General features: G+C 38.9%; 1 protein-coding gene across 1 annotated transcript; it reads right to left on the reverse strand.

The window, feature by feature from the left end:
* Positions 1-2,563: 2,563 nt before the first annotated feature.
* LOC107760651 (putative expansin-B2) lies at positions 2,564-4,563 on the reverse strand. The gene is made up of 4 exons (XM_016578737.2): positions 4,317-4,563; positions 4,060-4,172; positions 3,614-3,807; positions 2,564-3,100 (listed from the first exon to the last, which is right to left on the reverse strand). Exons 1-4 carry the CDS (start codon positions 4,498-4,500, stop codon positions 2,770-2,772), a joined length of 822 nt encoding a protein of 273 aa, XP_016434223.1. The 5' UTR covers positions 4,501-4,563; the 3' UTR covers positions 2,564-2,769.
* Between the last annotated feature and the right edge of the window lie 22,932 nt (positions 4,564-27,495).

A 27,495-nucleotide genomic window follows, 5' to 3' on the forward strand; every position in this document is an offset into this window, starting at 1 on the left:
TTAGACTATTATAATCTAGATGCTCTCCAAAGAGCTTAAAGAATGGATTTACCATTTGTAACACTAATAAAGGTATTCTGTTAATTAAGAATACAACTGTCAAGAAGGTTACTACCCAAAGAAACAGTGGTAACTTTGTATGAAACAACAAGTTCAGACCAGTTTCTACTATATGTCTGTGTTTCCTCTCAGAGACTTCACTCTGCTCAGGTGCGTGAGGGCATGATATATGTCTAACAGTACCACAATTATCTAGATGTTCAACAAATGCAATGCTATTAAATTCACCACCTCCATCACACTGAAAAATCTTAATAGTCTTTGTGAATTGTTTCTCGATCATCTTTTGAAACTTAACAAAAATATCCTAGAATTCAGATTTCCTTCTTAGTGGATAGAACAAGGTATATCTTGTACAGTCATCAACAAACACTACATAGTATCTCATGTGCTGAGATGATTCAACATGTGTTGGACCCCAAAGATCACAATGAATTTTAAACAAAAGCTCTTTTTCAATCTTATTTCTCAATTCAAATGAAAGCTTACATTCTTTTCCTAACTGACAACTAACACAAACAGTAGGAATTGTATTACAGTACTTGACATCAATACACTTGTTACTACTAAGAATCTTTAAAGACTTTAAGCTAGGGTGACTTAATCTAGCATGCCAAATACTGTTTATACTCTTTCACTCCTTTGATGCAGATAAGGCATAAAAGTTATTGTCCTCTAGTGCATAAATATCATTATTCTTAGATCTCTTGGCCAGAAGTCTCCCTGAGCTCTTGTCCTTTAAAACAAAATCAGATCCATCAAACTCAAGTATACAAGAATTGTCCTTAGCAAGTTTACTAACAGACAACATTTTCTTCTTAATCTTAGGAACAACCAGGATTTCCTTTACTTTAAGTCCAGATTTTGTTGTATTTCCAATATGTGTGATGTCAAGTTTATATCCATCCCTAACTATTATCTTATTAGAACCATAAGATTGAAGGTTTGATAGATTACCTGTTGAATTGGTTATGTGACTGCTTGCACCAGAGTCAACATACATTGCTTCATGTTCAGCCTGCGTATTCTGCAGATTAAAAGCAGAAAAAGCCTGTAGCAGATCCTCTATAGCATAATAGGAATTGTCCCACCTGTAGAAACATTTTAAGACTGTGTGATTGTGTCTTACACTTATTTGGCAATTTTCCTTGCCCTGTTGCTATCTTGGATTTGCAGTGTTCTGAGTAGCTTGATTAGTCTAATTGTTGCCTTGTCCTACAGGTCTGAAACATCTTCCTCTTGAGGAGAAGTTTGAGTTTCCTCTTCTGTTAGAGTAACCTCCACGACCTCTTCCTTTTTGAGAAGTAAAAGCCATATTGTAGTCTTGTTGAGCCACTTCTTCTTCATCTTCTCTCATGTCAAAACCTCTAAGAGCAGTGACAAACTAATTCAGTGTAGGATATGGAGCCTTTCCCAGCATGACAGTCCTAAAGGTTTTGTACTTTTGACCAACTCCTCTAGCAAAGCTGATTACTTTGATGTCTTCATCAACAGGCTTGTGTATGGCTGAGACCATCACATATGCCTTTGAACTCCTTCAAATATTCATCAAGCTTTTTGGTTCCTAGCTTGATATTCTGTAGTTGTGCTTAAGCTGAAATTCCTTATCCTTGGTTGCCTGCAGGTATGTTTCTTCCAAACATTCCCACATTTCCTTGGCAGTTGAACATCCCACTATGAGGTACATGCTTTCTTCAGTCATTGTAGCAGAGATCCAACTCCTGAGGATTACATCTTTTTTCTCCCAATCAGTGTTGTCATCACCTCTGTAGACAGTCTTGTCAGCACCATCAAAAGTAGATGAACTGCTTGTGTCTGGCTTGCCTTCCTTGATCAAGTTTGTCACCTTCATTACCTGAATCAACTGGAGTATTTGTGTCATACAGATCAAATAGTTTGATGGCTTCAACTTAACTGGACAAGAGGCAATCAGATGGTGCAGAGAAGCAGGTGATAGACACAAAGAGGTTGAGGGTATTGTTATGGCTATGTTTGATCGTGTGAGCAGATACCATGTAGAAAATCACAAGATTGAGAGAAAATAGTATTGAAGAATCATGTGTTTTCACAAGATTAATGTTTATCTTAAAAGTTGTTTGGAATCGAACCTTAATTAGAGTCTTAATATTAAAAGGATATCGATTGTTTTTAAATATTTGATTGGGTACAACAGTAGGTGACACATAGTAAGGGTGGAAGGTGTAAAATATGGTGTAAGCTAATGTTTCCGTGATGTTTTTCGATATTAAAGATTAATATTGAGATTGAACAAGAGTTGAAATATTTTTAAAACAAAATAAATTTTGCTCATAAGTATGGAAAATCATCCCCACTTCGAGAAACATTTGTTAGATTTGAAGGTAACCAAAGATTGCAAATCTTTTTCCTAAATATTTTTTACTCCAAGCATATATAAGTTCAACACATGCATTATATAACGATGGGATAAAGAGATACTTAATATTCAGTAATATCCATAAAGTAACAATTTACCAACAGGTAGTCTGAACTTTGAGAACGTACTATTCCCTAAACCATAAATAGGGCATGGTATTAATATTAAAAATACACAACAGCCACATTTTTCTTGTGTCTTTCTACTTTATAGTTTATTCTACTAGTCACCCTAATTATAATTTGATAACACAAAGTCTACCATATTGACTTGTGCAGTAACTGATAAAGCAGCACATTGTTTAGCATTAAGCTCTAGACTTTAAAATTGATAAGTGATCGGTAAGTTTTTCCTGGCTGCCAACCAGCCGGAATGACGCCGTTGGCCATCACAGTCTGCCCGGATTCTCCGGTGAGTTTGAGAGAGAAGGGTGCCACTAGGGAGGAGCCAGAATTGAGCTTCCACACTGCACCCCACGACTGTTGCATGGGCTGCCATGTATCTGAATCCAAGGCCTGTTTCAGGTCAACTCTATTTAGGTCTCCGTCTCCATCTTCGTACTCGATTAGAGCTGCAAAATAGTTGGGATTTGAACCTGAGTCTATGTGAAATGCCAGTGATACTCCGGGATAGTTGCACTCCACTCTGTTGCATGTACCGTTAATTATTACGAGATCAACTCCTCATTATTTCTGATAACAAATTATAGGAATTGAGTATACTATAATAATTACTAGTACAAAATACTGCTTACTATGATTAAGGTATATTACTAGGAATATTGGGGGAGCAACGCAAGGCTTTTTAATTTATAGTGTCCACTTTTATGCATTTTAAAATGGCAAATAACGACCTAACACTAGTTGAAAAGTGAGTACTAATGTTCTATTAAATAGAGTGTGCATCCTTCTTCCACCTTCAAACTCTTCTTCATATTCACGGAAAATCTCTCATCAAGGATAGAATAGGGGCTGTTTTTTTTTTTATAAATTATATTACTCCATATATGTATATTATAAGGGATTTTCTGGGGCCGAAGAAACAAGGTCCTTGAATTATTTTCAAACTGGCTGTTATCTTTTCTGTCCATATATATATATATATATATACACAATGGGAAGGTTTAGAAGTAAAGATAGTGTGTATGAAAAAGTTCACCTTTTGTAGAGAATCTGCAGAACTCCAGCATTACGCAAATGATCAGCTTGTCCTGAAAGAGCCATGGCTCCAAAAGCAGTGCCACTCAAATCAAAATGAGCTGATTCTGCTACACATGCTCCTGCTGGACACTCATCTGTTATTACCACTCTCACTGCCTTTCCTGAGCATGCTGCATTTCCCTTGCACTTTACCTGCATTTTTTATTTTATTTACACAACCAAAAATTATTAATCACCCCCTCTCTTTTTGCCTTCACATGCATGTGTACGTGGTGAATAAGATATTTTTTCTATTTTTATTTGTGAAGAAAAGGGAATTGAATAAATGTAAGTAATTGTTAGCAAGTATTAGCATGTAATTTAACTAACTTGCTATAAATTTATTGATATTGTGAGCGCATATAGCTAGCTTAAATTCTTAGTAGTACTGAATTTGTCGCGCACCTGAAAACAAGCTCCACATCCCTTGCCTGATTTGAAAAGGGAAGGGCCGCCAGCAGCTATTAGGGAGGAGAATGGTGGTTGATCTACTGCGTTAGTATACCCACAAGCTCCACCTTTGCACAACACAAAATATACCCAAAGAAAATTATTAAAATTAATATATATAATTATGTGCACCATTTAATGCACCAATATTCTCTTTTCTTTTTCCTACAATATTTAGAGGCTAACAAGAAAATTTAGTGTGTGTAGCTTACCATCACTTCCTGCGCCATTAGGGTTTCCATACCAAGTAGCTCCAGCAGGTGACCAGTCCGAATTTGTGTTAACTTTTGATACGTTGAGACGTTTAGGATTGAAGCAAAAGCAAGAAATAGTCAGAAGAGAGAAAAGGGTAAAATATGTGAAAATAGTAAAATGGTTAAGAGCCATAAGAGTCATTATCAAGGATTGAAACAAAATTTTCTCAATTAGACAACTACGTAGTATTATTCTTGCAATGTTCTGCTTGTATTGGGATGAGTTGAATGCGATAAAGGCCCCTATTTATAGAAAAAGTTAAGTCTTAAGAAATAGGCACAGTTCAACCTTAGAGTCTTAAATATAAAAGTAGATTAATTTGAATTCCCAACCTTGTAAGTAAAAGGCCATGTGGCAGTATTATTTAATATCTTCCTCAATTAGCTCTCAGCAGAATGTTAAAGAAGATTTTGTTGTAGTTGCCTGAATAGGGTCTAAGAGTCGGGTGGCATATTAGAGAAATTTTCTCGTAATGTAATTTGGCCAGAAAAGATGAATGACCATTAAAGATTGGGGTCTTTCCAATTATTTGACTAACTATTTAACATCATTCGATTTCAAAATCTCTTTGCAACATTATTACTACTTGGGTACATTTTCCAGAAAGATATGCTAAAAGCCTAAAACCTCTAGTTTTGTAATGGAAAAAAGTTTACACACACTCTATATATGCACCGGACTAATAAATGAATAACATGCATTGTAGTTCTTTTATATAGGCTTTTATCATTAATAACGACTAGGTCAAATATGTATCTAATTAAGTTTCATATATTTTGAATAAAACACTTTAAGATTGATAACAATGATTTGTATTAAGAAATAATAATAATAGAGTAACAATAAATGAATGGTCCGCCATTCGTATTCAAACTCTTAGAATTTTAACGTCATAGATATTTTTAAAATTATTTTAAACTTTGCGATTGTAGAACATATATGGGTAGTTTCATATATAGTAATTCTTATTTAGGGGCGGCCCTTCCCTAAAGCAGGTAAAACAACTGCTTTAGGCCCTTGATTTGTGGGGGCCCATTATTTGTTATATCTAATTGGTTATATATAAATTTTTAAAAAAGTTATGTCGAGTGAAAATGTTTGATTTCTTACTTTAACAAATATAGAGAAGAAGAACTTGCAATTGCTATGATTTCTGTCAAGGAAATTGCATTTGAAATTGTTAGTATAATAGCATTTTATTATTAGAATAAAATATGTCATAACTCCCACTACTCCATGAGTAGAAAACAATCATAACTCTTTTGTAACTCTTCTCTCATGTTTTACCACTAATTACACACTAATTATCTCATTTTCACCATGATTTCATAATATTACCCCACTTTCTTCCAATTTAATTCAATGAAGAATCCTACACCTATAAATAGGAGTCTTTCTTCCATAATGTGGTGTGAAAAAATTAATTGTAGAGTGTTTCAATAAAGTGGGTTAAAGTTGTGAAAAAAGAAGAAGAGAGTTTTTACTTTTAATTTGTTGAAGGAAGGTGTTCATCTTGGTAGAACTTTGGACTCAACAACTTGTCCAGAGTTTATTCGAGTCATACGACGTGATCGGGCTGTTGTATCCTGGGGGAGACAAGTCAAGAGGATTACTGCTGGACTAGTGAACACTTTGTTGTAGTGGGCTTGAATCTCCTTAAAGAGGCGAGATATCCGAGCCTCAGCCTGAAAATATTTTATTTTTTATTTTATTTTTCAACTACAATTGTATTTTCACCAACAGAAATGAATGTTGAACCCGAATTTCGTAAGAAACATGTGATATATAGGAAGAAACAATTTGATGAGAATATTAAAAATGAAATTTCAAAATCTCTCGAAGAGTATTTTAGAGTTGATTACTTTTATACATATTAGACAATGTTATATTTTCACCTTATAATAGATTTGAACAATTCGAAGCATGTGAAAATATTTTGGGTTTTCTATTTAGCGGTAAAAAACCGAGATCACTAGATGATAGAAATTTGAAAAAATATTGCCTTAATCTTGATTGACCCTTAAAGCATAATAATTAATCTGATATCGATGGTTTAGATTTATTTTCTGAATTAAAAGTGTTAAGAAAAATAATACAATTAGAAGAAAACCGTTTGTTTGATATACTCAATCAAATAAGAAGATTTGATTCTTTTTCAAATGTCTATATTGCTTGTAGAATAATGTTAATAACTCATACCATTGCTTCATCGGAAAGAAGTCTTCAAAAAATAAAATTGATAAAATCTTACCTATGATCAATAATGTCTCATTAGAGCTACAATAGATTAGCCATATTGTCATTTGAGAAAGACTTATCAGAAGAAATCGATTATAAGAAAATTATTAACAGCTTTGCATCTAAAAAAGCTTTAATAAATTGACTTTAAATAAAAAATAATTAAAAACAATTTCAAAAAATTAAAGCCCCTTGTAAAGTTTGGTATTCGGCGGGCCACCCCTGTTCTCATCGGCTGAAATTTAGATGTGACGACCTGGCCAGTCGTCTTAAGAATTAACGCCCCGATCCCCTATTAACTGCTTTTTCCGTGTTTATTTTTGCTATTTTGATTTGCCGGGATGTTCGGTTTTGAGTTTCAGAGAGTTTTGGGACACTTAGTCCATAAATGAGAGCTTAAGTGTTGGAAATTTGACCGTAGTTGCAACAGTGTGAAGACGGCCTCGGAATGGAATTTCGATGGTTCCGTTACCTCTGTTAGGTAATTTCGGGCTTAGGGGCGTGATCGGATTATGTTTTGGAGGTCTGTAGCTAATTTAGGCTTGAAATACCGAAAGTCGAATTTTTGAAGTTCCGGTTCGATAGTGAGATTTCGATCTGAGGGTCGGAATGGAATTCCGGAAGTTGGAGTAGCTCTGTTGGTTTGAATTTGACGTGTGCGCAAAATTTCAAGTCATTCGGACGAGGTTTGATAGACTTTTTGATCGAAAGTGTAATTTGGAAGTTTTGGAAATCCTTAGGCTTGGATTGAAGAGTGATTTGTGGTTTTAGTGTTGTTTGATGTGATTCGAGGGTTGGAATAAGTTCGTTTGATGTTTTAGGACTGGTTGGTATATTTGGTTGAGGTCTCGGGGCCCTCGGGTGAGTTTCGGGTGCTTAATAAAAGTGGAATTGGACTTAGGAAGAATTTGGAATTGTTGAACCTGTCATAACCGCACCTGCGAGTGTGGGACCGCAGGTGCGGCGCCGCCGAAGTGGCTATATGGCCGCAGGAGCGAGATTTGGCCCAAGCTCCAGGATCCACAGGTGCGGCTAGGTTTTCGCAGATGCGGTGCCGCAGATGCGGCCAAGCGACCGCAGATGCGGACCCAGCCTGTTAAGTGACTTTTTGCACCTGCGATACATTCTTCCGTAGGTGCGGGACCGCAGGTGCGCTCCCTTCACCGTAGATGCAGTAATCGCTGGGCAGAAATATGAAATTTTGAGGTTTTGGTTCAAAATTTGGAAAAATCAAATTAGAGCTCGGGAGAGGGCAATTTTGGGAGGAAATCATTGGGTAACAATTCTTTCACCCTTCCTAGTTATATTCCATCAATCTATAGTTAGTTTCATCATTTAATTTCGGATTGGAGATGAAATTAGGGAAAAGTTGGAAGAAAGTTCTTAGACCTAGAATTCGAATTTTGATTGGGAATTTGACCTTAGATTTGGATAATTTTGGTATGCATGAACTCGTGAGAGTATAAGGATTCTAAAAATATACATTTTACCCAATTTCGAGACGTGGGCCCGAGGGACATTTTGGTCATTTTACCTAATTTCGCGTATTAGCTTAGAATTTAATTGTAGAATTAGTTACTTGAAGTGTTATTTACATTATGCAATTGAATTGAATAGATATGGGTCATTTGGAGTCGAGTACTCGTGGCAAGAATATAGTTTCGAGTTAATTTTGAGCCGGTTCGAGGTAAGTGGCTTGTCTAACCTTGTGTGGGGGACTTTCTATTTAGGATTTGGTATTATTGTTAATTGAAATGCCTTGTACGTGAGGTGACGAGTGCGTACTTGTGCTAATTGTTGAAAATTCGATTTTCATTAAGTAATTACTAGTATGTTTCCTTCCCTGTTTATATTACTTGCACATTAAGCCTGTTGTTAGCGTAGGAAAGAATGTTTAAGTAATTTAATTGCTTTATTTGCTCAAACTACTCTACATGAATTCTGTGCAGCATGCTAGACTAGAATTACTTGTTTGCCTTAATATGGAATTGACATTTGCTGAATATTTTCTTGTTGCTGTTGTGTATTTCCATTGGGACTACGGATGTGGGATTCTAGTAGATCCCCCTTGTCTGTTTATTTAGGACTACGGACGTGGGATTCCGGTAGATCCCCCTAAACAGTTATATGGAACTACGAGACTACACCCGATAGATTCCCCCATTACTAGGTATTTATATTTAGGACTACAAGACGTGATTCCGGTAGATCCTTGCGCACTATGAGTTGGACTACGGGACGGGATCCCGGGAGATCCATTGGATATTTATATTTGGGACTACAGAATGGGATTCCGGTAGATCCTCGCACACTATGAGTTGAACTACGGGACGGGATCCCCCGGAGATCCATTGGATATGTATATTTGGGACTACATGATGGTATCCTAGGAGATTCCCGATTGTTATTATGGTGCTGAGCTGCATTTCTTTCTGTGTTTACCTTTCCTCTGTAATAGTTGTTGTTGCCCTTTATATCATGTGTTACTTTTACTATTGTACTTGTTTATACTATTCTGTTCTACACTGTCGAACTTTATATTTTATTTAACCTCAGTAGGGCCCTGACCTTCCTCGTCACTACCCACCGAGGTTAGGCTTGCCACTTACTGAGTACCGCTGTGGTGTACTCATGCCCTTTCTACGCATGTTTTTCTTGTGCAGATCCAGGTGCTTTGACTCAGTACTATCACCCTTGAGGTGAGGCGACTGTTCCAGAGACTTCGAGGTATATCTGCTACGTCCACAGACCGATGAGTCCCTTTCTACTCTCCCTATTGTATTAGCCCTTCTATATTTTTTTCCTTTCCTTGTTAGATATTCTGGAATTAGACACTGGTAGACATTCCAAGGCTTATGGTTTCACGAGATTCCGGGTTTTGGGAAATGTTATTAGTTTTCGAGAAGTTGTATTGTACATGCCGAGCGACATTTTAAATACTGTTTCATTCAATTATTTTGGCATTGAATTATTTCTTCCGCAAGTTTTGTTATTTTTCCGCATTTGTTAGGCTTACCTAGTCGTAGAGACTAGGTGCCATCACGGTAGTTCACGGAGGGTGAACTGGGGTCGTGACAAGTTGGTATAAGAGCTCTAGGTTCATAAGAGTCATGAATCACAAGCCGGTTTATTAGAGTCTCGCTCATCGGTATGGAGACGTCTGTACTTATCTACGAGAGGCTATGTAACTGTTAGGAAAATTCCACTTCATTTGATTTCCTTGTCGTGAGAGATTTGATGTCAGAATTCTAAACTTTTGTCTTCTATTCTCTCACAGATGGTGAGGACACGCGCTACCCGATATGATCAGGCACCCGCGCCCCCTACTGCAGCCATCAGAGGCCGAGGTAGAGGCCAAGGACGTGCACGTGGTACAGCCAGAGCACCTGCACGAGCTGCCAGTGAGGTACCACAAGCAATTCTAGCCGGAGTCCAAGCAAATGATACACCTACTGCTACTACTACTCCAGCACTTCAGGAGACTCTGACATAGTTCATAAGCATGTACACCACTTTGTCTCAGGCAGGGTTGCTTCCCCTTGCTGCGGCTACATCTCAGGCCGGGGGAGGAGCACAGATTCTCGCTACCCGCACTCCTGTGTAGTGAGTGCTTGTTAAGCAGGTACCTGATATTATTCTTGTACAACCTACAGTCCGAGATCAGCCCGAGGACAGGGCAGCAGTTTCCGAGGATGAGCAGCTGAGGCTTGAGAGGTTCAAGAAGTACAAGCCTTTTGTATTCAGTGGTCTAGCATCGGATGATGCTCTGTGATTTCTAGATGAGTATTACTGTATTCTCCGTACCATGGGTATATCAGGATCGAGCGGGGTTTCCTTCACTACTTTCCAGCTTTGAGGAGTCGCCTATGAGCGGTGGAGCACCTATTAGTTAGACAGTCCGGATGAGGTTGCTTCACTGACTTGGACTCAGTTTTTAGATCTGTTCTTGAGAGAGTATGTTCCTCAGAGCCTTAGGGACACATGGCGTGCGGAGTTTGAGCATTTGCGCCAGGGTGCTATGACTGTCTCAGAGTATGCTGTCTGTTACACTAGTTTGGCTAACATGCACCAGCCTTGGTTTCTACTGTTTGCGAGAGGGTTTGCCGGTTTATTGAGGGCCTTTTTTCCGACATCACGTCTAACATGGATCGTGAGTTGGAGATGGATATTTCTTATCAGCAGTTGGTGAGCATTGATAGGAGGACTGAGGGTATGCATGCTAGGGAGAGAGAGGAGGGGGAGGCCAAGATGTCTCGAGAGTCGCACCATTATTCTGGTGGTCGTGCCCTAGCTGCAGGTCTCCATGGTAGGGGTTATATGAGTCACCTTGTTCATTCAGCTCTTCCAGCAGCCAGTGGTATTCCAGCTCCTTCTAGGCCTCAGGATCCTTATTATGCACCTCCGATTTCTAGCACGCATCCTGTGCGGGGTGCTTTCAGCGGTCAGTCCAGTAGACCTTTCCCGAGCCACCCACAGCCGCCACGTCCTCCCAGAGCTTGTTTTGAGTGTGGTGACACACGCCATATGGTGAGGGATTGCCCCAGACTTGGGAGGGGTGCACCTCTGCAGACTTCTCATCCACAGCGTGCCCTACAGAGTTCTCAGGCTATGATTACTGCTCCAGTTTCTACCCCACCTGCTCGGCCTGCTAGAGGTGGTGGTCAGGGAGGTAGAGGTCGCCCTAGAGGGTGAGGCCAGGCCCGATACTATGTCTTTCCTGCTCATACCGAGGTTGTTGCCTCCGGTTCTATCATTACAGGTATTATATTGGTTCGTCACAGAGATGCATCGGCTCTATTCGATCCAGACTCCACTTACTCTTACGTGTCTTCTTATTTTGCTCCGCATTTGGGTGTACCTCGGGATTCTTTGAGTTCCCATGTTTATGCTTCTACTCTTGTGGGAGATTTTCTTGTTGTGGACCGCATTTATTAGCCGTGTTTGGTTGCTCTTAGTGGTTTCGAGACCAGAGCTGATTTATTGATGCCCATCATGGTAGATTTTGATATTATCTTTGGCATGGACTGGTTATTACCCCATTATGCTATTCTTGATTGTCACGCCAAAAACGTGATGCTGGCTATGCCAAGTGTACCGCGTGTTGAGTGGAGGGGTACTTTAGATCACACTCCCAGTAGAGTTATTTCTTTTCTTAAAGTTTAGCGTATGGTTGAGAAAGGGAATGACGCGTATCTAGCTTATGTGAGAGATGTCAGTATTGATACCCCTTCAGTTGATTCAGTCCAAGGGACATTTTGGTTATTTTACCTAATTTCACATATTAGCTTAGAATTTAATTGTAGAATCAGTTACTTGAAGTGTTATTTACATTATGCAATTGAATTGAATAGATTTAGGCCATTTTGAGCCGAGTACTCGTGTCAAGAACGTGGTTTCGAGTTGATTTTGAGCCGGTTCGAGATAAGTGACTTGTCTAACCTTGTGTGGGGGACTTTCTATTTAGGATTTGGTGTTATTGTTAATTGAAATGCCTTGTACGTGAGGTGAGAGTACGTACTTGTGCTAATTGTTGAAAATCTGGTTTTCATTAAGTAATTACTAGTGTGTTTCCTTCCCTTTTATATTACTTGCACTTTAAGCCCGTTGTTAGCGTAGGAAAGCATGTCTAAGTGATTTAATTGCTTTATTTGCTCAAACTGCTCTACATGAATTCTGTGCAGCACGCTAGACTAGAATTACTTGTTTGCCTTAATATGGAATTGACATTTGCTGAATATTTTTCTGTTGCTGTTGTGTATTTACATTGGGACTACGGATGTGGGATTTCGGTAGATCTCTCTATACAGTTATATGAAACTACGGGACTGCACCTAGTAGATTCCCCAGTACTAGGTATTTATATTTGGGACTACGGAACGGGATTCCGGTAGATCCTCGCGCACTATGAGTTGGACTACGGGACGGGATCCCGGGAGATCCCTTGGATATTTATATTTGGGACTACGGAATGGGATTCCGGTAGATCCCCGCGCACTATAAGTTGGACTACGGGACGGGATCCCGGGAGATCCATTGGATATGTATATTTGGGACTACAGGACGGTATCCTAGGAGATCCCCGATTGTTATTGTGGTGATGAGCCGTATTTCTTTCTGCGTTTACCTTGCCTTTGTAATAGTTGTTGTTGCCCTTTATATCTTGTTTTACTTTTACTGCTGTACTTATTTATATTGTTTTGTTCTACACTATCAAACTTTATATTTTATTTAACCTCAGTAGGGCCCTGACCTTCCTCGTCACTACCCGACCGATGTTAGGCTCTGCACTTACTGAGTACCGCTGTGGTGTACTCATGCCCTTTCTGTGCATGTTTTTTTATGTGCAGATCCAGGTACTTTGACTCAGTCCTATCACCCTTGAGGCGAGGCGACTGTTTTAGAGTCTTCGAGGTATATCTGCCGCGTTCGTAGACCGAGGAGTCCCTTTCTACTCTCCCTATTGTATTAGCCCTTCTGGATTTAGACACTAGTAGACATTCCAAGGCTTGTAGTTTCATGAGATTCCGGGTTTTGGAAAATATTGTTAGTTTTCGAGAAGTTGTATTGTACATGCCGAGCGGTATTTTAAATATTATTTCATTCGGTTATTTTGGCTTTTATTTATTTTTTCCGCAAGTTTTGTTATTTTTTCGTATTTGTTAGGCTTACCTAGTCGTAGAGACTAGGTGCCGTCACGACAGTTTATGGAGGGCGAACTGGGGTCGTAACATTAGATTATTCCCGCACTACTTTTATCAATTTATCCTTCTATTTTACATACAATTTTCCCCTTAATATATTCATTTTATTAACAACCACAGAACAACCGTTAGTGAAGGGACAAAATAGGAAAAATATAATTTGATTACGTAACTGAACTTTGACAAATTAACCTTTAGACCACTCTTAAATAGTACGTGTGTTATCTTGTTGGACCAGAAAGGACAAATTTTCAGTGCATAAGACACACTACCCTTTGGGTTTAATGGAAATTAAAATTAATTACTACTATTAGATAGAGAGCATTGACATATGCAGTTCTATATCGTAAACTTCCTTTTGTGTAATAAAGGTATCATTTCATTTCTTGTTCATTTGAGGAAGAAATTCAATATCATTTTGGCCTCTTCAATTGCTCCAAATATATATAAGTCATACTCACTCTTCGGATTCTTTAGACAAACCAAGCTGCTGCTTGCCTAAACCATTTAGCACGATAATGACTGTGTTTGGCAAAAACCAACTAATGTAATCATACTATGTTGTGCAATCAACTTACGCTCTCTAACCCCTAATTCAATATTCTTTGTTATTACAATTTTATTTATCGCAATTCAAATATATTTCATAGGGTTCGAACTAAATGCAACAGCATGGTTTAAGCTTAGATTACTAGCATGCCCGCCAATCTGAGTGCGTCTTTATTTAATTATTTATTTACTTGAGAAGACGAAAGTCTATATATTGCATTAAAGTCCAAAATCCACGTAAAGTTTGGCACAATTAATGTATTGTTCATCCAAAAGTTAGTAGCACATGATCCCTATACAAGAAAGTCATACCTAAATATTATAGGTCTTTTACACTTTAGAATAACTTCCCCCGTCGAATATTCTATGACCTAGCTTAATCTATGGCACGACCAGCACGCTATAGGATAGAAGGAATGAACGAGTTTGAGTATGATAAGATTTATCCCCGCGACATTTGTATCACACTAATAAATGTATTACACGTGTTTTTAGATATTTCTAGCAATCAATGCTAACTAATTATATTATACATATTATTGTCTTAATTTATTATTAAATCGTAAATTCATGTTATATGATGCAGAAGTCAGGTGTGACGAATGGTCTTAATTAGCTTAACATACATGGTAGACAAACGAAAAAAACTTATATATGCATGGAGCAAATGAATGTACGACTTGTATTTTGTATATATACTCGTATCACTTAACCATAATTAAGTGATACTATTATTTTAATTTTAATTTATGACTTTTATGAACACTGTGGGAGTAAGTATTCTCTATGATGGGACCTCACATTCAACGGGTCCAAGCGAGACGTGGAGGACAGAGAAGTATTACGTTGCTCGGACATATTATTCCAAAATATTATAGTATTCGTGTTAGCTCTTCTAAAAATACACTATTTTTGAACGATCATACAAACAACTAAAAATATTTTAAAAAGATATGAAGAACATAATCATCAAGAGACTACAGCGTACCATACATCAAGGAAATGTGTTTAATTTAGTTCCAAGTTTTTCAAAGAGGAACTGAGAATTAGGGAAGGCCGATAGCGATAAAAGAAAGAACGAGGGCGTTAACTGAGCCGTTAATGGTGGTTATTGGCCGTTAAGTCGTTGATTCTGACGGTTACGCTTTTGGAATTATTCGTCAAACTTCCCACGTGACCGTCGCACTCAATAACCGGAATACGTGGCGAAGATTTGGAGCTATTCATTTTTTGCCCCGTATTTCGCCAAGACTTCAAATTTCCTCCATATTAATGTTCCACGTTGCTGCAATCTGATGTTTCCTTTTTAGTATTTTAAAATTCAGTCCACTTATTTCAGGCACTTTGATAGTGAATTTGTCTATACATGTTAATGTTTAAAACTGAAATTATTATGATACTACATATATAGTTATGAGTTTATTTCATGTTCCATAGCCTCTGCTACTAAGTACTAAGCAAATCCCATCCAGCATAACCATTTGAATAGATAGAAATACGACGTGATATACTTGAAATTTTGAGAAATCTAATTACGAGAAAGACAAAAGGACGGTCATATTAATGTTGAGAAAAGATATGTAAAAAAGAATTTCACCTAAAGTTTTATATTATGTCTGACTAAATATTTACGAAAGTCGAAAGTCAAATTAATAGTAAAATTTTGCAAAATGAGCACAAAAAATGACGGTTGAAAGTACCAAATAATAAGAAATTATTAGGAAAAAAATTATTGGATATAACCCAGACAATATGTACCTCGAAAAATGGGAGTAACAACTAAATGTTATTTGTGGTTTTAAAGATATGTGATTTATTCCAATACTAGTGAATATACAAATAATATTAAGTTTAAGTAAGAAGAATTGATGAATCAAACCAGTGTTGCTAGAACAATAAGAACCTCGAGCTAGACTTTCTTGAGGACTTCGAGGTCAGTTAAGAACAATGAAGTATGAATAATAAAGTAAAAACAATAAAGCTGAAGAACAATTGTTAAGCACGGTAAACAAGAAAAGCGGAGTAGAATATTCTATTGCAGTGAATAATGTGTCATACAAATGATTGGGGTCCCCGTTATATAGGAGAGAAAACTCCAATATAGTACATTCCTAATTGTGGTAAAGAATTCTATTAGTACAGATGTATAACCACCTAGTACGGACAAGTACCATTTCGTACAAATCTTTTATTTTGATTTATGCCTTGATCCACGTGTCCCTGAGAAATTTTCGCTCTTTCTTGAGTGTCTTCGAGATTGTACTGCCCTCGATGTAGGTCGTGCCAGGACTCCGATCTACTTGTCACGACCCGAATTTTCCACCATCGGGAGTCGTGATGGCACCTACTCGTGGAAGCTAGGTGTCGACGCCCCCTTTTCCCTCCTAAAAGAAGGCAAAATCGGGTTTACGACATTATGGGCAAAACAACTCTTATTCCCTTTTGAGGAATCGGGTTATGGAATTTGAAGAGTCGCCACCTAATGATTATAGTGCATTAGGACACTTTTAGAGAGAAGAAGAAGATTTTTTGGAAGAAAACCAGAGTTCGGGTAAGGGCTTGAGATTATCTCGAGGGGAAGGTGTTAGGCACCCCTCAAGATCCACTAGTGTGGTTCCCGGCCGTACTTAGTTGTGACTTTAAGAAGAGTAGAAGTAACAGACAATGTTTGCACATAAGGAATATAAATAAGTTGAAAGTTTTGGAAGAAAAGAGAGAAAAAAGACATAAGTGGTTTTGGAAAGAAAAGATTGATTGAAGAAAACATTACTTCTAAGAATACATCACATCGTATAAATAAAGAAAAAGATCCTAGGTTTAAATACAATATGGATCACCTTGGTGCAATACACAACAATCATTCTCATACGAGATATTAGCGCACCGGTCATCATATCCATATTCTACCCTTCTCACCCCGTTAAGGTGTTAAAGCGCGTTTAGTCTCGTTTACTTATTGCATGCTAACACCCATCCCGACCTATTAGTCCCGGGGTATTAGGACTTTTAATCCTAAGAGGGAAGAAAGGGATGGGGCCTTATGGAGTTTAAAGGATAAAATTTTAGTTTCGACATTCAAAAACAAATATCAAATAAAGGGATGAGTAAACAAGCAAACAAGGCTCAAACAAACCCCTAAAATCATACAACACTTAGTTTAGCATGTCTTAGCATATACTGATTTGGTCTTAAGTTAAAAATTAAGCGGCGAGCGGACTGGTTCAACACATATATTTAGACAGAAAGTCTGCATTAGGCAGCCCGGATCCAATTGTCAGAAATTGAGGTATTTTAAGCGAGTAAAAAAAAACACTGTTTTCAGAAAGGACCTAACGCATAATAGTTTAAGACAGAAGGTTGAAAATTTGCAGAGGTTCAGAGATGACTTGAAAATCAGCAGAATTGTTTAAGTGAAACTACCGTAGAGTGATGAAGAAAAGTTTACGAAAGTGAAAAGATCTTAAAGGAATAGTGAGTTAAAGGCTGTTTTGAAATAGTAGCTTCATGAGATGAATAAATTCAGGCAGAGGATTAAAGGAACCATTTCAGAAAAAAAGAAAGATGCAAGTTTAGAAAATTTAAGAGCATTGCAGATTTGTAGGAGTTTCAAAAGCAAACAGATTTGGAAGAGTTTTTGTTGACAAAGTTGAAGCCAATTGACAGATTATTCTTACTTAAACACATTAGGCGAGTTTGAGCTCCTATAGGCATGGTATCTACGTGAATGAATTTTTAAGGCTTGTTACTGTTATTAAACCGGTAAAGGAATGAGTATTTGATTACCCTACAGTTTGTCTAGCGTTTATGCATTTCCTATAGTCATGATTTCTATATGCAATTGGTTACATGAATATTAGGGCCTATAGGCAGGATTTCTATTGATTTGCAATACGACTGAACATGAAATCTTATAGACATGATCTCTAAATGATTGAATGAAAGGAATGCAAAAGCCTATAGACATGATCTCTAGGTGATTGAATGAAAGGAATTCAAAAACTATAGACATGATTTCTAGGTGATTTATACGTTTAACCTAGAAGCATGATATCTAAGTGATTAAACAACAATATTGATCCTATAGGAATGGTATCTACCCTTTAACATATGCAAGTAAATATAAACCCCCTCCCATACCCTTTACTAATATTCCCCAAGTTCATTTTTTTACAAAAATGTTTCAGAACCAGAAGAAAGAAAGAAAAATAATTAAAATACATCACAGCCTACAGCTAGATCCGAGCAGCCTAATTCAATCTTAATATCCAATAACATATGTTCCACCAAATTCAGATTCCAGAATCCAAGGCCTTCTCTTATTCAGAGTGTTTCAAAGTTCCAAGGAGCTTCAAGACCCCAGGCAATGCTTACATTCTGAAGAGTAAATATTGTAACAAAATAGTGCAAGTGTGGAATTACCAGCCCTTAGACATCCAAGTTCAGAGGGAACTCTAGGGTCCCTAAGCATGGCTTACCATAGGGAGGCAGAACTTAAAGAACTAAGAATGAGTGTAGAATGAGGTGATTAGAGGAAATCAAAGCAAAGGGTGGTCATACCCAGCCATGGGTAAGACTGACACACCCCTAATCCTTTACTTGATTCAAGCAAATAAAAAAGCAGACTTTCAGAAGTCAGACAGGGGTCTGGATGGTGATTAGGACACTACCAGACCCTAGTCAAGGCTCAACACAAAAAAGGGGTTAAGGGAATGGGACTGGTTTGAGTGAAAAGTTCAAGAGAACCTGGTCCTAAGTCAAGGGTAGCAATAGGCTGCTACCTTAACTTAAAATATACTCACATACAGGGGATTAAAGGGAAGGGGATCACATGAAAGCATTCATATAAACATCAAGAAAAGCATAACAGAACTTAAAGATGCAGGAGCATGAGGCATCACAGACTAATATATAGCCATTTAGTACCAGAAAACATGTAGTTGAGAGGTCATGTAGAAGGGAGAAGTAAACACATAGTTTTAGAGGACAATATTTAAATTGTGGAGACCTACCAGTTACAAGTTCCAAACAACAGAATAAATAGAGCAGTGAAACAGCCAGAAATCCTTTAGCAAATACTTGAGGAAAGCAAAGAGATTCCAAAGTCTAGCCTTGGCTTTCAGCCGGCTAGTCAGAACAATAGCACAAGTAATAGTAAAGAAGAGAGAGCTTTGAGTGTGTGTGTATTTTTGAACTCAGTTGTTCGTGTGTTTAAAGAAAAAAGAGCAGAGTATTTATAGTTTAAAAACCAGGCAAGTAAGCAAGGCAAAGAATAATTCAGTATCAATTAGAGTCAATCAGGAGAAGGGGATTCCTTTAATTAAGGAGTCCAAATTTGAACGGTAAAAGGGCAGAGTTTGATTTAAGGAAAGAAAATCAAGTAACACATTGGGCAATGAAGGGTAAATACATAAGGGAAGTTTAAAAATACACGGTTAGGTAAATAAGGTAAGAGGTAAATCAACTAGTACATAGTAAATCAAGGAATCAAGGATTCGAAATCAATAATGAACCAAGTCAGAAAAAGGTCCAAATTAGACAAAGAAAGAATTAAACAAGCTCACATAATGGTAGTCTGAAATCAATCCCCAAAATTAGGGTTATTTCGAGAGGGAAAGGTCTGACTATAAAGAGTGCATAAATTTAAACATGCGAGACTGGAATTAAACAAACAGAGTGGTCATGCAATCAAGAGTAGAAGAACATAGCTAGAAGAGAGTATCAGATAGCATGAGATAAATCAGAAGGTCTTGCAAAGCTTAGCAAGAATCAGAGAACATGAGACGAACTTAGAAATTAGGGTTTTTGAAATCAAACTAGTTTAGACATAGGAAGCAAAACAATCGCACACAAGTGTTTTGAAAACCCCCAAAATCTAGGGTTTCCTCCATAGATTAAATGTAAAGACGAAAGCGTAGAAAATCAGGCAAAGTAAACTCAGAAAATCCAAGGAAAATAAACGTTTCATGGAATCATAATGAAAGAAAACACAGTAAAGGAAATCACTAGCAAACCCTAGGAGGAAATATAGTAAAAGAAAAATACATAAAAACCATAGTGAAAACACTTAGGAGTTACAGCAAAGCAAAATACGGTAAGAAATCACAGTAGAACAAGTAAAAATCAAGGAAACCCTAGGTTCGAGAAGACGAACAGTTTTGAAAGCAAAAACTTGAAATGTTGTAAGAAATACTTTAAAACCCTCAGAAATAGCGCGGATCTAAAGTAGATCTAGAGAGAAACAAGAAAACCTCGAAATGGCATAGGATTTCAGAGAAACCCTAGAAAATGAGAAAGGCCTGGAAAAGGGGCTGGTCCGAGTCGAGATGGACTCATAAGGCTAAGACACGCCGGAGATGAGCCGGAGATGGCCGGAGATGGCCGTAGAACTTTAATCGACAAAGGTCCAGGTTCGATTCTTCGTGGCCAAGGCCATGGAACTTCAGTAATCAAGTGCGAGGAGCCTTAGGAGACTGGTGGGTGGTGAAACCACCATGGATTTAGGTCAGAAAATGGCCGGAGAAGGTGAAGGGAGCTCATCGGAGAGGCGAGGAGGTGGAAGGTTCCAGAGAGAGTGAGATATAGAGAGATAAAGACGAGTGAGTGAATGAGAGGGGATTGGGGGGGGTCGTTAGGTTAAAAAAGGAAATGGCAAATGGGGGCCGTTGATTAAAACAATCAACGGCCACGATTTTAAAATGGGATCCAGGCGGGTTCATTTAATTGGGTCTGGGTCGGGTAGAAATGAAATTGGGTTGGGAATTGGGGGGTTAGAATTAGGCTGTAATTGAAATCAAAAAGAGGCTAAAATTGAAATAGCCATTTTTCCCTTTTGAATTTATAAAAATAGTAAAAGATGTTAAAAATCAAATTAAAAATACTGGGTTGATAAACAATATGTAGGTATTAATTTAAAAATATTAGGATTGATTTTGTAATAAAAATTGCTATTAATTCTAGAAGTAGGCTAAAATTGCAATTTCGTGCAATTTTAGTTTAAAAATACCAAATGGACTTGTAAAATTATGCAAAACTCATGTAAATTATATTTTGCCGTAAATATGAGAGTGAAATAAATTATTTACCAAAATGGCAAGTTTTGGGAATAATTAATGGATTTTATAGTGCACAATAGGCCATAAATTAGTCTTAAAAATTATTAAAAATGCCAAAATCTTTTGGGGTGCTCATATATGCACACATATGCTATTTTGAAAGTGTTTTGAGTATATAAAAAAATACATAGGAAAGAATTGGGTATCAACACTAGGCAAGCCAAATATTGTAAAATCATTACCTTCCTTTTATTAAACATGTTCAACCAAACACTGGTAATAATAAGTGATTAAACAGTGAAATAAATTAAATAACCAGAAATGCGGAAGACGAAAACTTAATGATTCAACCAAACACTGCTACCTAATCTGAAGTACAATACTACCTAGAATTTGGTGTCACAAGTCACGGACTATCTAAGAATACTACAAATAAGGTCTGAATGGAAATACATAAGTCTGTCTCTGAATAAGTAAAAACAGAAAGAGAAAAGATAGGAGGAGACGCCAAGGCCCGCAGACATCTGCAGGACTACCTCGGGCCGCCTGAATGGACTGAAGACAACACCCTCACTGTGGTCCAAACGCTCAGATATCAGTATCTGCACACAATGCAGAGTGTAGTATTGCACAACCGACCCCATGTGTTGGTAAGTGCCTAGCCTAACCTCGGCGAAGTAGTGACGAGGCTAGGACCAGACTACCAAATAAACCTGTGCAGTTAAATCGTATACAACGGAAATAGTAGCAGATAACTACAACTAAAGTTGGGCGGGGAAAACATACTGCGGGGAGTAACAGATAACAACAGAATAACAGTAGAGAAATGTAAGAAACGCCATAAATTAATTACCAGCAAAAGATAAGGAAATAAGAACAAGTACATATGTAATACCGTTGCAGGCTTGCAACCCGATCCCATTTCATATATTACCGTTGCAGGCGTGCAACCCGCTCCCATTTCATATAGTACCGTTGCAGGCATGCAACCCGTTCCCATTTCATATATTATTGTTGCAGGCGTGTAACCCGCTCCCATTTCATGTATTACCGTTGCGGGCATCCAACCCGCTCCCATTTCATTTATCAACACCAATCATCAAAGAATCCCGGCAAGGGAACAATAGCATAATAATAACATCCCGGCAAGGGAACAATAACATTACAACAACATCCCGGCAAGGGGACAACAATATCACAACAATATCCCAACAAGGGAACAACAATATCACAACAACATCGCGGCAAGGGAACAATAATAAAATTCACATATGAAGCACGAATAAACCACAACGGAGTCATAAAAATTACAATACAAGACTCACGGGCATGTTTGACACCGACGTGTAGATACTCGTCACCATGCCTATACATCATACTCCACAGTTAACACATAGTAAATAAGACACGACTCCTAATCCCTCAAGCTAAGGTTAGACCAAACACTTACCTCAAACTTCCACGGCCAACTCAAGCCTCAAACACCGCTTTTTCTTTAGATTTCTCCTCCAAATTACTTGTATCTAGTCCAAATTAATTTAAAACATCAATATATACTAAAGAATTCATACCCGACGCTTAAATATAGGTTTTCTATCATTTTTCCCAAAAAGTCAAAAATCGACCCCGGGCCCGCTTGGTCAAAACACAAGGTTCAGACCAAAACCCGATCATCCATTCACCCACGAGCCCGAATATGCAATTAGTTTCAGAATCCGACCCCAAAAAGAGGTCTAAATTCCAATTTTTCAAAAAATCCTAACTCCACCCAAATCCCCAATTTCTACCATAAAGAATCATGATTTAGGCCTAGAAATCTAATGGGTGTTAATGGAAATTGAAGAAAACAAGTCTAAGAAGACATACCTATGGCTTTGGGTGAAATCCCTCTTCAAAAATCGCCCAAGTTCGATTTTAAGTGAAAAGGTTATGAAGTTTTGAAGAAATCCCGTTTTGCTACTATTTTAAAATAACTGTGCAGGGAACCTATGCATTCGCATACGATTGGATGTGTTCGCATAGAACAAATGATGACCCCCAGAATTAACTCTATGCTATCGCGGACCTACTCAAAGCATCGGCCACCACATTGGCCTTCCCCGGATGATATACGATGGTGATATCATAGTCTTTCAATAGCTCCAACCACCTCTTCTGCCTCAAATTCAACTCCTTCTGCTTGAACAAGTATTGCAAACTCTTGTGATCCGTGAACACCTCACATGCCACGCTATACAGATAATGCCTCCAAATCTTCAACGCGTGAACAATGGATACTAACTCTAAATCATAGACCAGATAGTTCTTCTCATGAATCTTCAACTGACGCGATGCATAAGCAATGACCTTGCCATCCTGCATCAACACTGTACCAAGTCCAATACGAGATGCATCACAATAAACTGTATATGGCCCTAAACATGTAGGCAAAACCAACACCGACACCGTCGTCAAAGCTGTCTTGAGCTTCTGAAAGCTCGCTTTACACTCGCTCGACCACCTGAACTGGGCACCCTTTTGGGTCAACCTAGTCATCGGGGCTGCAATAGATGAAAACCCCTCCATAAACTGACCATAATAGACTGTCAAACCCAAGAAACTCCGGATCTCTGTAGCTGATGCGGGTTTAGGCCAGTTCTTGACTGCCTCTATCTTCTTTGGATATACCTGAATACCCTCTGCTGAAACAACATGACCCAAGAAAGCAACTAACCCCAACCAAAACTCGCACTTCGAAAACTTAGCATACAACTGACTATTTCTCAAAGTCTGAAGAACAACTCTCAGATGCTGCTCATGCTCCTCCCGGCTGCGGGAATAAATCAAAATATCATCAATGAAGACTATCACGAATGAATCCAAGTAAGGCCTAAACGCTTGGTTCATCAAATCCATAAAAGCTGTTGGGGCATTGGTCAACCCAAATGACATCACCAAGAACTCATAATGCCCATACCGTGTGCGGTAAGCTGTCTTAGGGACATCAGATGCCCTAATCCTCAACTGATGTTAGCTAGATCTCAAGTCAATCTTCGAAAATACTTGGCACCTTGAATCTGATCAAACAAATCATCAATCCTTGGCAATGGATACTTATTCTTGATTGTAACCTTGTTCAACTGCCGATAATCTATACACATTCGCATCGATCCGTCCTTCTTCTTAACAAAGAACAATGGCGCACCCCAAGGAGAGACACTAGGTCTAATGAAGCCTTTCTCAAGCAAGTCTTGCAACTGCTCCTTTAACTCTTTCAACTCAGGCGGGGCCATACGATACAACGAGATAGAAATGGGCTGAGTGCTCGGAGCCAAATCAATGCAGAAGTCAATACCCCTGTTGGGTGGCATACCCGGCAGGTCTGAAGGAAATACCTCAGGAAACTCACGAACAACAGGCACAGAATCAATAGAAGGAACCTTGACACTAGAATCACGAACATATGCCAAATAGGCCAAACACCCCTTCTCGACCATGCGCCGAGCCTTCATATACGAGATAACACTATGGGTAGAATAACCAGGAGTCCCTCTCCACTCTAAACGAGGCAACCCAACAAGGCTAAGGTCACAGTCTTGGCATGATAGTCCAAGATCGCGTGGTAAGGTGATAACCAGTCCATCACCAATATGACATCAAAATCAACCATGTCCAGAAGTAACAAGTCTACTCGGGTCTCAAGACCCCCAATCACAACTATACAAGAACAATGGACACGGTCTACCACAATAGAATCACCCACCGGTGTAGACACATATACATGAACACTCAAAGAATCACTAATCATGATCAAATACGGTGCAAAATAAGATGACACATAGAAGTATATAGACCCTAGATCAAATAGCACTGAAGCATCCCTACTATAAACCAGAACAATACCTGTGATAACTGCATCGGAAGCCTCAGCCTCAGGCCTGGCCGGAAGATCATAACATCGGGGCTAGGCCCCACCACTCTGAAGTAAATCTCTAGGACGGCCTGCTGCTAGCTGGCCTTCACTTCTAGCGGCCTGAGCTCCACCTCTAATACCTCTACTTCTACCTTTAACACCTCTACCTCCACCTCTAGCACCTCTACATCCACCTCTAGCTGGCTGAGCGGGCGGTGGAACACTCGGTGCATGAACCATGGCACGAGAACCCTGGTGCTGAGAACTGCTAGGTGCTCGAGGGAAATATCTAGCAATGTGCCTCGTGTCACCATAAGTAAAACAAGCCCTCAGTTGTTGGGCTGAAGACCCTGAAAACTCTGAAGCGGAGGTGCACTGATAGGAGCTGGTGATGCACTGTAGGACTACTGATTGGAATACTGCATGTGAGAACCACGGCCACCTGTGGCACTGTGAGAAGCTTGAAGTGCTGACTGAAAAGGCCTAGGAGGATGGCCTCTACCAAAAGAATCCCTACCTCCAGACGAGGCACTACTGAATCTACCTAAATGACGAGGCCTCTTGTTAGACCCCTGACCACCTCCCTGTGATAGAACCATCTCAACCCTCCTAGACACATTGGCCACATCCTAAAAGGAAATCTCACTCCCCATCTCCTTAGCCATCTAAAGTCGAATAGGCTGAATGAGTCCCTCAATGAACCTTATCACTCTCTCTCTCAGTGGGAAGTATAAGAAGAGCATGACGAGCTAAGTCAATAAATCTGGTCTCCTACTGAGTAACAGTTATAGAACCCTGCTGGAGACGCTCAAACTACCTCTAATAGATCTCTCTCTGAGTGATAGGAAGAAATTTCTCCAGAAATAGCTGAGAAAACTGGTCCCAAGTCAAAGCTGGTGACCCAACTGGTCTAGCCAAACAATAATCCCTCCACCAAGTCTTGGCGGATCCAGATAAGCAAAAAGGAGCAAAGTCGACCCCATTGGTCTCCACTATCCTTATGTTCCTGAGAACCTCATGACAGCTGTATAAATAATTATGGGGATCCTCAGAAGATGCACCGCTGAAAGTGGTAGTGAAGAGCTTGGTAAACCTTTCCAATCTCCACTAGGCATCAGCAGACATAGTTGCTCCATCACCGGTTTTAGCTACCAAACCCGGCTGAACTGCTCCAACTGGCTGAGCTGCTGGAGTCTGAAACTGGGGAGCCATCTGCTCCGGAGTACGATAAATACAGAATAAATGTGAAGTTTTTCCTAACTCTGTAGCCTCTGGGGATAAATACAGACGTTTCCGTACCGATCCCTCAGACTCTACTAAGCTTGTCCATGAATTGTGAGACCTATGTAACCTAGAGTTCTGATATCAACTTCTCACGATTCGGATTTCCCACACTCAGGAGTCGTGATTGTGCCTACTCGTGGAAGTTAGGCAAGCCAAATAATGTATAATCATTACCTTTCTTTTATTAAACATGTTCAACAATATAAAATAATAAGTGATTCAACATCGAAATAAATTAAATAACCAGAAATGCGGAAGACGAAAAACTTAATGATTCAACCAAACACTACTACATAATCTGAAATACAATACTACCCATAATTTGGTGTCATAAGTCACGGACTATCTAAGAATACTACAAATAAGGTCTGAATGGAAATACATAAGTCTGTCTCTGAAAGTAAAAATAGAAAGAGAAAAGATAGGTGGAGACGCCAAGGCCCGCAGACGTCTACAGGACTATCTCGGGTCACCTAAATGGACTAAAGACAACACCCTCACTGCAGTCTAAACGCTCTGGTATCAGTATCTGCACACACTGCAGAGTGTAGTATCAGCACAACCGATCCCATGGGCTAGTAAGTGCCTAGCCTAAACATGGCGAGTAGTGATGAGGCAAGGACGAGACTACCAAATAAACATGTGCAGTTAAATCATATACAACGGAAATAGAAGCAGAAAATTACAACTAAAGTTGGGAAGGGGAAACGTGCTGTGGAGAGTAACAGATAACAACAAAATAACAGTACAGAAATGTAAGGAACACCATAAATCTATTACCAGCAAAAGATAAGGAAATAAGAAGAACAAGTACATATGTAATACCGTTGCAGGCGTGCAACCCGATCCCATTTCATATATTACTATTACAGGCCTGCAACTTGCTCCCATTTCATATGGTACCGTTGCAGGAGTGAAACCCATTCCCATTTCATATATTACCGTTGCAGGCATGTAACCCGTTCCCATTTTATGTATTACCGTTGCAGGCGTGCAACCCTCTCCCATTTCATGTATTACCGTTGCAGGCGTGGAACCCGCTCCCATTTCATTTATCAACACCAATCATCAAAGAATCCCGGCAAGGGAACAATAGCATAATAATAACATCCCGACAAGGGAACAATAATATTACAATAACATCCCGAAAAGGGGACAATAATATCGCAACAACATCCCGACAAAGGAACAATCGTATCACAACAACATCCCGGCAAGGGAACAACAGTATCACAACAACATCCCGGCAAGGGAACAACAATATCACAACAATATCCCAGCAAGGGAACAATAATAAAATTCTCATATGAAGCATGAATAAACCACAACGGAGTCATAAAAATTACAATAGAAGACTCACAGGCATGCTTGACACCAATGTATAGATACTCGTCACCATTCTTATACGTCGTACTCCACA

This window comes from Nicotiana tabacum, chromosome 7, assembly GCF_000715075.1.
Source record: "Nicotiana tabacum cultivar K326 chromosome 7, ASM71507v2, whole genome shotgun sequence".
NCBI lineage: Eukaryota > Viridiplantae > Streptophyta > Magnoliopsida > Solanales > Solanaceae > Nicotiana > Nicotiana tabacum.

What these genes read in the sequence shown, in the direction of transcription:
- LOC107760651 (XM_016578737.2), bottom strand. Translation starts at nt 4,500, where the DNA reads ATGACTCTTATGGCTCTTAACCATTTTACTATTTTCACATATTTTACC. An exon ending in TAATGGCGCAGGAAGTGATG is followed by an intron (nt 4,173 to 4,316) that starts GTAAGCTACACA and finishes TGTTGTGCAAAG; the next exon opens with GTGGAGCTTGTGGGTATACT. An exon ending in GATGTGGAGCTTGTTTTCAG is followed by an intron (nt 3,808 to 4,059) that starts GTGCGCGACAAA and finishes TAAAAAATGCAG; the next exon opens with GTAAAGTGCAAGGGAAATGC.